General features: G+C 41.0%; 1 protein-coding gene across 3 annotated transcripts in view; it reads left to right on the top strand.

Moving 5' to 3' along the window:
- arnt2 (aryl-hydrocarbon receptor nuclear translocator 2) overlaps nt 1–12,642 on the top strand; it is a 149,872-nt gene that overhangs the window by 33,610 nt on the left and 103,620 nt on the right. For 2 of the 3 annotated variants that reach the window (XM_033621951.2, XM_033621943.2), the window contains exons 3-5: nt 1,971–2,018; nt 5,216–5,263; nt 9,164–9,377. In XM_033621951.2, coding sequence (XP_033477842.1) covers nt 1,971–2,018; nt 5,216–5,263; nt 9,164–9,377 — 310 coding nt within the window. The remainder of the gene's footprint in view (nt 1–1,970; nt 2,019–5,215; nt 5,264–9,163; nt 9,378–12,642) is intronic. The other variant, XM_033621959.2, reaches the window with a different exon arrangement.

Genomic DNA, 12,642 nt, shown 5'->3' with positions numbered 1-12,642 from the left:
AGCTGACTCTTTTCACAGATGGCTGATGTTAAACTGTGTCACAGTGGTAGGACAACAAAATGCTCATCAGTTGTGCCTGCTGCTGGCCAGAAAAACACATTGATCTACAGTACAGGCCAAAAGTTTGGACACACCTTCTCATTCAATGCGTTTTCTTTATTTTCATGACTATTTACATTGTAGATTCTCACTGAAGGCATCAAAACTATGAATGAACACATGTGGAGTTATGTACTTAACAAAAAAAGGTGAAATAACTGAAAACATGTTTTATATTCTAGTTTCTTCAAAATAGCCACCCTTTGCTCTGATTACTGCTTTGCACACTCTTGGCATTCTCTCCATGAGCTTCAAGAGGTAGTCACCTGAAATGGTTTCCACTTCACAGGTGTGCCTTATCAGGGTTAATTAGTGGAATTTCTTGCTTTATCAATGGGGTTGGGACCATCAGTTGTGTTGTGCAGAAGTCAGGTTAATACACAGCCGACAGCCCTATTGGACAACTGTTAAAATTCATATTATGGCAAGAACCAATCAGCTAACTAAAGAAAAACGAGTGGCCATCATTACTTTAAGAAATGAAGGTCAGTCAGTCCAGAAAATTGCAAAAACTTTAAATGTGTCCCCAAGTGGAGTCGCAAAAACCATCAAGCGCTACAACGAAACTGGCACACATGAGGACCGACCCAGGAAAGGAAGACCAAGAGTCACCTCTGCTTCTGAGGATAAGTTCATCCGAGTCACCAGCCTCAGAAATGGCAAGTTAACAGCAGCTCAGATCAGAGACCAGATGAATGCCACACAGAGTTCTAGCAGCAGACCCATCTCTAGAACAACTGTTAAGAGGAGACTGCGCCAATCAGGCCTTCATGGTCAAATAGCTGCTAGGAAACCACTGCTAAGGAGAGGCAACAAGCAGAAGAGATTTGTTTGGGCCAAGAAACACAAGGAATGGACATTAGACCAGTGGAAATCTGTGCTTTGGTCTGATGAGTCCAAATTTGAGATCTTTGGTTCCAACCGCCGTGTCTTTGTGAGACGCAGAAAAGGTGAATGGATGGATTCCACATGCCTGGTTCCCACTGTGAAGCATGGAGGAGGAGGTGTGATGGTGTGGGGGTGTTTTGCTGGTGACACTGTTGGGGATTTATTCAAAATTGAAGGCACACTGAACCAGCATGGCTACCACAGCATCCTGCAGCGACATGCCATCCCATCCGGTTTGCGTTTAGTTGGACGATCATTTATTTTTCAACAGGACAATGACCCCAAACACACCTCCAGGCTGTGTAAGGGCTATTTGACCAAGAAGGAGAGTGACGGAGTGCTGCGGCAGATGACCTGGCCTCCACAGTCACCGGACCTGAACCCAATCCAGATGGTTTGGGGTGAGCTGGACCGCAGAGTGAAGGCAAAGGGGCCAACAAGTGCTAAACACCTCTGGGAACTCCTTCAAGACTGTTGGAAAACTATTTCAGGTGACTACCTCTTGAAGCTCATGGAGAGAATGCCAAGAGTGTGCAAAGCAGTAATCAGAGCAAAGGGTGGCTATTTTGAAGAAACTAGAATATAAAACATGTTTTCAGTTATTTCACCTTTTTTTGTTAAGTACATAACTCCACATGTGTTCATTCATAGTTTTGATGCCTTCAGTGAAAATCTACAATGTAAATAGTCATGAAAATAAAGAAAACGCATTGAATGAGAAGGTGTGTCCAAACCTTTGGCCTGTACTGTATTTATTTATTTATCAGCTCTCACAACTTAATCACTTTGCAGCAGCAGAACAAAATGAGGAAGAACTTCATCATTTCAAACTGGTGTCTGCTGTCTACAGCTCTTTAAAGTTATATAGCCTATTTCAGAAAAAAAGTAGGAAATGTAGTCATGAAAGAGTGCTGTCTAATAGAAGAAAGTCTGTCTAAAGTCTTATAGAAGTAGTAACTGTGTTTCCTGTGGTTGTTTCCCAGCATGGACTTTGACGATGAAGACGGAGAGGGACCTAGCAAATTTTCAAGGTGAGAACACCAGAACTAGAACTTGTTCACAAAGATAACACAGTTCCTGTTTCAAGGTATCTGCGGGTGTGATAAAGTCATTCAAATGAACGTATTTAAGTTGCGGAATCTCTTTTTTTCCTGCACTTGATTAACAAATGATCCTGTAGTACAATATGAATGCACTTAAACAAACTGGAACTGTGGAAATTGATCCTAGCATAATATGTCTTAAAGAACCCTGCAGTTACCCTATGTTTGTTACATTGACTGTTGCATGGACACCTCCTGACATACTTTTTTCCCAACCATCAAAAATACAGTGCTGTGTTATGTATTCCTTTTTAAAGAGGCACTCAAGTCTTTCTTTGACACTGCATATCAGTCATCCTCTCACATTTAATTTATCTAAACTTGCTGTCCTTTTCTTCCTTCTCATATTGTGTAGTGTGTAAGTGTGCACTATGTACATAAAGTGCTTTATTTCGGTGCCGACAACATACACAGAGGATTTGTTTCTGCTAAGTTGAGGGGTGACAGTGGGGAGGAGGAGCTGCTCTCTGCTGACCACAGGAGGAACTGCACTCTTGATAATGGACAGGAGCATTACATGTATGATTCATTTGGCTACAGGAAAGCTCCATATTCACACTGTGAAAGGGTATGCCATTGTACAAACAGTTGTACATATGTTGTTCCAGTAAAATAGATCATTCACTGCTGTCTTCCATAGCCAGGAGTTTTAGTTCACCTTTCTTCTTGGTATGTGACTTACAGTGATGTACAGCTGCACAGAGACTAAATCATTGGCCCAAAGAGGTGACTCAATCCACAGTGTTTTTAGGGGTATTTGCAGGTGTTATGGTGCACTTTTTTAGGCTGTAACAACAGCAAAGTATGAAGACAGCTGAGAGGAGCACGTTCAGTAGGGACACAGGACACTCCAGTACACTGACAGTGTGGAAAAAAAAATCTACAGGATATCAAAAGTTACAGTTGATCTAAATTCTAACTCTGGTTCAGTAGAGTTCATGCTACAGTTTAGCACTATTTGCCTTTACTTAATCTACTCTTTTTTGTTTTGACTTCATCCCTTTTCAACAAGTGTCCCTGTATTGTAGTGGATGAGGCAAAGGAAAAAATATGGTTAATGGATGCTTAAAAATGAGCATTAAAACTTAAAAATTCTAAAATTACTGGATTCTAGTGTAACAGCATCAACACAGGTGTTACATGGTTCTATTTCCTTTTTTTCATGTTAACGTCAGCATTCTAGAGTAGCTGCAGATGATTGAGATGCTTTTTGGATAATCCTGTGAGCAGTGCATTACAGTAGTCTAGCGGACAGAAAATAGAAGCATGGATGAGTTTTTTGGTGTCCTTCTGGAATAAAAAGCACCTTACCTTTGCAGTAATTCTTAAATGATAAGAACATTTTTTTGTTGTTAATGTGGCTTTGAAAAGTGAGATCAGCAGCCATGATGACACCAAGGTTTCTGACCTGTGTGACACTTTCCAGAGACAGTTGTAACAATTTAAAATACATTTCCTGTCTGTAAGTGTTTGCCCCAATAACCAGAATTTCTGTCTTGTAACTGGTCAGTAGGCCTGGGCGATATGGTCTAAAAAAAAATCTCAGATTTTTTCACAACAAATACGATTCACGATTTAAATCGATTTTTCCCCCCTACTTAAAATCAATTTTCAGAAAAATATTAACGGCCTGGTAGCACGTACCTGTGGTCCAAAACATTCAGCATGTGAATAAACCCTGGCTTTTCCACGGTATAAATGGGCACCATATCTCTTGCAACATACATCGCGACTGCATCCGTGATCACTTTCCACTGGGCCCCTTTCTTATCATATTTCCCCTACCATTATATTGGCAGGGGCGACCCAGCCAGGTGAGCACACAAGAGCACGGCCCGTTCCCTTTCTTGGGAACGAGCTCTTTCCCGCTCGCTGCCGTGTTGTTTGTGTATCAAGTGCGCGGGGGGGATGGGTGAGCCCACTCTGAACTATGGGAGCTCAGCGGGGAGCGTCGGTGGCGGATGATAAAGAGAAACTTGATTTTCATTAAAACAAATTGACCTAAACTACACATTCGAATTAATCGATAAAATCAATTTATCGCCCAGCCCTACTGGTCACCTGTAAAAAACTACTTAACATCCAGTTATCACTATCCTTGATAAATTCTAATTGCGTGTCAATAGGGCTGAGATCATCAGGGGACAGGCAAATTTATAGTTGCATGTTATTATCGTAATTATGGTAACACGTGTTTTGTGATAAGCTGGCCTTGCAGCAACAAGCACAAATGAAAAAATAATGGGTCTAAAATTGATCCCTGGAGAACGCCACATGAGTGTAAAAATAAAAAGGAATTAAACTCCCAATCCCAACAAACAATCCAGTGCTTACCCAGATTGGCCAATCCACTTTGATCCAGAAAAACTAAGAAAGAGACTCTACCATTGTCACTTTTTTTCTTATGTCTTTAGTTTACCTGTTAAAGGGTTTTTTGGGGGGAGTTTTTCCTTATCCGCTGTGAGGGTCCAAAGGACAGAGAGACGTCGTATGCTGTAAAGCCCTCTCAGGCAAATTGTGATTTGTGATATTGGGCTTTATGAATAAAATTGATTGACTGATTGATAGTTACCTTGACCAAGGCTTATTCCGTACTATGGATGGGGTGAAAGCTGGGTTGGTAGAGATCCTATAATTTATTGATAGTCAGATGATCAATTGATTACTTGTGGACGACATTTTCAAAAATATTGCTTAGGATCAGGAGGTTAGAGATTGGGTTGTAACAAATAACAAATGAAACCTAAGTAATCCTGAGCCTTACTTACGTTGTAAAACCACGTTCAGTTGTGTTCAGTTGTACCGAGATGCCAGCAGTTATGTTTGGGAGTTAATGTAATAAGGTTTTATGGAGGCCTCAGCTCTGAAAATGAAACCATGATGTAAGACAATTCTAGTTTTGTAACCTGTCCTTACTCAGAGTAGAACAGAGTATTTTTTATCACTGCACCAGTTTCATCCTTTTTTGTTCAGTTTTGTTCATGTTCTTACCATCAATCTTTGGACCATCTGCTCTCATGCATTATTACATGACAATCACTGCATGTGATGAATATGCAATATGATATGTTTTTACCCGTATATATGTACATTGTATTACATGCTGTGCTCTCTCTTCTCTGTAGGTATGATGATGATCAGATTCCTGGTGGGGATAAGGAGAGATTCGCCAGGTAGGCCTAGCCAGCTTGGGCCATAGAGGATTTTCCATTAACTCAGGGGTCAACAGATGCCAACCTGTACACTACACACCTGGGGCTGTATTTACAAACATTCTGAGAATACTCTGATAGGGCTTTCACACTGGCAGGGCACCGGCACGGTTCTGGTTCCCGAGCCCAATTTTGAACCGGCCGGTGCGTTCAGACCGAAAAAATAATTGGTTTCAGAACCTGAAAAGTCAGTTCACAGTAGAACCAAAAAATAGTTGTTTTTTCCTTGCGAACCGTGACATCATACAGTAAGTGGGCATGTGACATTCTAGACTGTGAAGACCATAGATATCTATAAAAACATGAGCATATACTTTTTACATACCATTCGCCTTATATGTTATACGTATATGTTACTGGAGTAACAAAGCGAAAGCTTGCAGATAATCCATGCGGTCTGTCATTTTGCCGGCTGCTGTGTTTATTTCTGCTTGCCGCTATGTTTACTTCCACCTGAGTGACACGGAGTAATGTCCTCCCACTTTGGTTTCGCTTAAACTGGTGTGGACACGGGCTGGTTCGCCAGACAGCACCAAGGTTCTGAGACTCCAGAACGGAGCCAGAACCGGAACCAGAACCGTGCCGGTGCCCTGCCGGTGTGAAACCACTATCAGAGAGCTCCTAACTTAACCTAAAATCTTTTAGTCAGGAGTCCTTACTTAATAGCGATTTAGAAAAGTTCTCAGAGCAACTCCGAGTGAGGAAGGGACAGAAACTTTTATCTTAGTGAAGAGGCGTGGTTGTGATTGGTTGTCACAGATGCCCTTTTGTGAGCCTGCAAGGTGTGGACACCCAGTGGAAATGAAATGGACTGTGTGACAACATGAGACTGTGGAAATGTTGTCATTGTTAGTGTGATCACTCTGCTGATGGGAGGCTGAAACAGACCCAAGTCATCACTGCTACACTGTTGCATGTTTCCAGTTTTCCAAATATCTTAGTGTTGTGATCATTTATTTCTGGCATTATAACATTTGGTGGGAAATGTGAGCATATCTCTAATGAAATTGACCACATGCATTATCCCTGCGTGATCTAATTTGTGACATTTCATTCACTCACTGCCATGCAGTGTTTGGAGAATATTTCTCTGATCTCTGTGTTTCCACCATTTTCTCCTCTGATTAAAAAACTCTTAAGTCTCTTAAAAGTCCTCCTCCCTGCTCCTAACAGTTTTTCACCTTAAGAGCTCTTTTAAGGTCTAAGATGCTCTTTCTTTGCTTTACAAGGACTTAGTCTTAACTTTAAGACTAGGAGAAATTCTTAGAAAACATCACAATTCTAAGAATTTTCTTAGAATTTTGTCACTAGGAACAACTCTTAGTGCTAGGAAGCTTTGTGAATACGGCCCCTGTTCTGATCCCAACAAAGTGAAATACTAACAGCTGGTGCCAAAAAAATCAGGATAGGTGTTTGTATACCAATACATTAGGTCAATATTGGTATATTAGAAATAATGTATTAGCCTGTTAGCATTGACCATCCATATGAAAGTTCTTTTTATTAGCCTGGTAAGACCATCCTGATGACATTAGCTCAACATCCCATTTGGCTTTCTGTATCAGTCTAGTCCTACTGTGTTCCAACCACTGTCAATGAACTAGAGTACTCGCCTTGACAATAACAAAACATGTTACAAATATGTTGTTATGTTAGATGTAACAGTAGATCTAAAAATACAATTTATTTATATTTACCATTTGAATGTGATATGTACCTTGTTGGCAACAATCCCCATGAGGTTTTTAAGATACACAGGCACATTGCCGGCATTTTTTGCCATTTCTTATTGAGCAATAAGGCCTCTGGACTGCCTAATACCAGCTGGCAGCGTCCTTGTTGGCGTCCGAAGCATTGTGAGCACCAATCTGCATGGCTGTGATTCCCAGCTTTGAAGCCTCTTGTATCTTGATCTCAATTAGCGCAATTAGTGGTAAAATAACAATGAATATTGGATTTGTACTGGGGAACATCATCTTCATCAACAACAGAACAAGTTCATAAATCAAGCTTTTGTCAAATCAAGTCTTGAGAATGTCAAAAACATCTTTTCCTCCAAGAAACTCACCTTTTGCTGTGTTTACTAAATTTAGAGTTAGCGCTTGTTGCTTCGTGGGCCTCCATCACTATTCTGCCAGCTGCGGCCTGCATTTTACATCATCAACTGTGACAGTCCCTGATTGGCTGCTTACGTTTTCAACTATGGTGCAGATCCCTGATTGGCCTTGATTGGATTTTAATTTCTGGAAAGTGTTTGGGGCAGCAGTGGGGCCAGACTGGTACAGAGAGCAAAACAGAATGTTGAGCTCACATCATCGGGATAGTCTTACCAAGCTCGTGTTTTATGCCAGATGTCTGGCCACAGAAACCATTACACTGTGGTGGAGGTGCAGTTTACTCAACAGGTGTGCAGATGTCAGTTGGGCCGGGGAATAGAAATACTGATTGGTACGTTGCTTGACAATGTGCTAGCAACAAATCACATCACAGAAATGAAGCTCTTAAATCAATCATGTAACGGTCATTTAGGAACAGCCCATTTTTCAAAAGAGGCACAGCAGGTTGGTTGGGTTAGCTAAACTCACCAGATGATGTTTTCAGTTGTCACATAGACAGGAGTGGTGAGCACACCAGCACAGGAGATTTTGTGTTGGCACAGAAAATGACAGCTCCACAGTCCCAACAGCCTTAAATGTAATAAACAAGAACACAAAGACCTCTGGTGTGTTAACACATTGACCACTTAAAGCCCCCTTTTTTACCAAGTGGGTGAGTCCTGCCAAAATCTGCGTCAATAAAGCACAACAAAAATAACCATCCAAGGAAACATGCACAGTAAAAACACCAAAAATCAGACACAATCTTGGAATAAACAATGAGGCACTCAGAGAAAACCCCTAACAATAAACTGCAACATAACTGAGTAGTACATGAGTGAATAATTAAACATGCTAGACATGCAGTTTCTCAATTTAAATGGTGAAATACATTGTAGGTTCAGAACTGAGGGATCGCACAGATGAACATAACTGACCCACTACTGACCATATAAGCTATGTGGCTGTGAACATTTCACATTGCTTAGATATACAGATTTTCTTTTCAATTGTTGTATGATTAATTTATGTAAATAGATTTTCTGCTTGCCACTCAAACAATTGTTGATCCTGAGACTGCAATCTAAGAATTTTAAGTTTAAGGGAATCTTCAAGCTCAGCAGAAATATTGACTTACTATCACGATATATATAAATATCAACCGATATCAGAAATATACATTGTGGTATATATGTATATATTTTTTTGCCATATTGCCTAGTTGTATGGGCCAGCCTCTAAAACCTGCAGCTAAACCTGCTGAGTCCTTATACAACTAGAGAAGTGTTATTTAGATTTTTCCCCTGATGACAGTAACATTTAGAAAGAAACCTACTTTTGGGGCTTTTAATTTATTTATTTATTGTTGCAAGAAACTACCCAAAATAATAGATATTGGGACAGAAAAAGTACCTGCAACTTCAACCTCAGTAAAAGATTTTTGATTGCATATTAATGGGTCTGAAGGGGATACAGGTAGTTCATGTAATCTTACCACAAATACAGAATGCAGTAGGTTCCTCTAAAAGCCTTTTGTGGCCTAACTTTGTGGTTCCCTACTGCTGTCTTAAGGAAAGTTCCCTCAGTCAATGGAACATTACTCATAGAAGACCTTCCTGGCTTACCTGAGTCATTATAAGCACTTTTTTTTTTCCACTGAGGAAAACTCAAATAAGAAATACATCCCCAAATGAAAGAATGAGCAGTCAGCTAGTGGTTCCCAGTCTGTAGTCTCCAGCACCTAACTGCTCCTTTGTCTGTGTAGGGAGAACCACAGTGAGATTGAGAGACGCCGACGCAACAAAATGACCCAGTACATCACTGAGCTGTCAGACATGGTACCGACCTGCAGTGCCCTGGCCCGAAAACCTGATAAACTGACCATCCTGCGAATGGCTGTCTCCCATATGAAATCCATGAGGGGCACTGGCAACACGTCCACTGATGGGGCCTATAAGCCCTCCTTTCTCACTGAACAGGTACTGTATTGTCAGAGAGCCAGAGCTCTATCATACAGGACACAGAAACACCAAACATACCAAAACTCTTTGCACTGTTAATGGTTTTATTTTGTCACCACATTGAGTTTTGTAGTGAAAAATATTTTCATATCAAAGTAAAACTCATTTCTACAAATTCATTCACACATTATGATAGTGAAAATGCTCAGCTCGGGTGGCCTTCGGGAGAGCAAGATGAACATTTTCCATCATATCCAAAAGCACCTGGGACTCCCTACATGAATGTGGGGAAATGCTTACAATGCTCTACATTTTTACATGCATTACTGACATACTTCAAAAACCTGATCATAACAGAATAATAGTATGCATGTAGAATTATTCTGTGCATCAGGATAAGCGCTCGCACAATTTAGAAATTGTACATATAAAAACATTGTATCTGACTAATATACTGAACCTTTCACGATCTGCTCAGTGTTTGATTTTCTCCCCAGCTATTTTCTTTTTATGCCTCCACGCCAGCGATAGCTGTGGCTGGAGACATTGTGCTTTTGGATTGTCTGTCTGTCTGTCTGTCTGTCTGTCTGTCTGTACTGCAGTACATCTGTGTGTCTGTCCGTCCCATTCTCATGAACGTGACATCTCAAAAATGCCTCAACAGATTTTTTTCTTTTTTTTTTCAAATTTGGCACATCTATACACTTTGACTCAACAATGAACTGCTTAAGCCCTGCGATAGTCTGAGGACCTGTCCAGGGTGTACCCTGCCTCTTGCCCAGTGTCAGCAGGGATAGGATCCAGCCCCTGTGACCCCCAAAACGATAAGCAGTTACTGAAAATGAATGAATGAATGAACTGATTAGATTTTGGTAGCCAAAGGTCAACGTGACCTTGTATTTGTCTCATTCTAGTGAACACAAAGGCCCTCATTTATCAGACGAATGTACGGCAGAAAACTGTGTGCACGACCATTTCCACGCAAGGCTCGGCATTTATCAATTTGGATGTGAGCGGACGCTACAATCAAATCTTATGTCAGGTCTCATCTCGTGTACGCAAGTTTGAGTCAGTGTGGATTTGCGGTGCAGCACAGCAAAATCTGTCTGAGTCTGAAAATAATTATTAAACAAACCTCAAACTTGTCATCTAAGCATAAGCAGCCACATATTCAGTACATATTAAAAAAGGATTCCCAGAATGAATAAAACAAAACAAAATAAAATAAAATAGCCTATGTTCTTACTGATACTTAACTCTTTTTTTTAGAAAATAAAAAATATGATCTAAACATGATAACTATACTTTTAATAGATAGGCCTGTACATTATTATACTCTAAAACTTGACATATACCAGGGTTCAACGCTAAGGTTTTTTTCACTTGCCCGGTCGGACAAGTTGGTCAGAGATCTACTTGCCCGAAGTCAGTTTTTACTTGCCCTATAAAAATTGTTTAATTTAAGCGGCTATCGATTAACAAAGACTGCAGTTATTTTTATGTTATGTAATCTTTATTCACACTGTATTTATTAATTAAAACAACATATGTCATGTATTGTAGCTTAATTCCTACACAAAAATGACAGTGTCAGGGCTTAAAGTGAAAAATTTGTCAATCGTTCTCCGTCTATAATTTTGCGCCCTACTTGAGCCATGCCCACCTCTATTTATTTTTCACCCCTCTCTCCAGTTCTGCTGTATTAACACCGGGTTTAATATACTTTGCTTCCATCTCTCTGCCCTGCTCTACTCTACTTCAGCGCTACTAAGCTCTCTCTCTATTCTACCAGTAGACTACCACATCCACCTGTTGCACAAAACACACACAGCAGTGTTTCCCCTAGGATGGAGTTGTAGCAGCGGAGGTGAAGCACACGCATGAAAAGTCATTTTCACATGCGTGAAACTTTTTTGTATGCTTGCAAAGCACAGCCTGTTGGGATGTTTCTATGTATCTACTGGCACCAGAAGGGCTCTTTAGGACTAAGTACATACAGTACATGTGTGCACAGTATGAGCAGGTGAAATGTCTGTCTAGCTTACATATGAGGTGTCTCAAGATTTAGGAACATACAATTTTATTGAATATAATAAAGTAAAAAGTCACTTGACATGCTGTTTTGTGCTATGACCTATTTAAGTGTTGGAAGTTGTTATTTACGTGAGAACGCCTGAATGCAACACAAGCTCAGCATGAGTGCCGCGCTGAGCTGCTGTGCGAGCAGCGTGTTTGTCTGTGCATAAGTCTGTTGATGGTTATTTACACACTGTCCATAACAATTACTTTGTCAGCTGACAAACTGCACCGGGCTCGGGGTCAGGTTTGGTCAGGAAAATGCGGCCCGAGCCGCTTTAGCGTGCTCACCTGTGTGTGTGGTGGAACTCTGCCGTGCGCGATACAGAGAGCAGAGGAGAACTGTTAACGCGTGACCATGTAGAGACAGAAATGACACGATGACATAACACCATTAATAGTATATTGTTATGTTATTATATGAAGAGTCCGTCACGCAAAATAATATCAATGGGGGCTGTGGGCAGGACATTGTTCCACAGCTGTGCCTGTGACTTCAGGCAGAGAGACCGCTGCATCAGAGCCGAAGAGCACATTTTAAAATACATTTATTTTATCAATTAGTTACTAACTTTTACTATTTTTAGCAACTTGCCCGATCGGGCAAGTGAGTTGTTAGTTTACATGCCCGACCGTGAGTTTTACTTGCCCCGGGCAATCGGGCAATCCTTATTGTTGAGCCCTGTATACAAACAGAAATCTGTGTTTGCAAAAGAACTCAATGGCAAAATTCTCTGTTTGTTTTTGGTGTTTTCGATCAAAGCCTGGGTGTGACACAATTTCAAGCAATCAAAAGCATCTGGTAAGATATGTCCACTGTGGTTGGTTAGATTTATATCCACTCCCCTATTTAAACAAGAGCTTTGACAGTTATCAGATCTCGACAATGGCAGATTTGCTTGTGTTGCAACAGTGGTACGCGGGTGTGAGACGTGAGCGAGTTTTCAGGGACCGCATGGATTGCCTCATGGAGAGTGATGATTGGCTTATTAGTCACTTTCGGCTCCCAAGGCATGTGATCATTGCTTTATGCCACAATTTAGAAGCCCGCTTAAAGAGGGAAACCAGAAGGTCAAATGCCTTACCTGCGCCAGTGCAGGTGCTCGCCACGCTGGGGTTTTTTTTTGGACACCGGGACCTTTCAGTGGGAGATCAGGGACAGGGCTGGGGTCTCCCAGCCAACTATCAGCAGGACGATGCCAGCAGT

Source organism: Epinephelus lanceolatus, chromosome 2, assembly GCF_041903045.1.
Source record: "Epinephelus lanceolatus isolate andai-2023 chromosome 2, ASM4190304v1, whole genome shotgun sequence".
In the NCBI taxonomy this organism is placed as follows: Eukaryota; Metazoa; Chordata; class Actinopteri; order Perciformes; family Serranidae; genus Epinephelus; species Epinephelus lanceolatus.
This window is presented reverse-complemented; position numbering and strand designations above follow the sequence as displayed.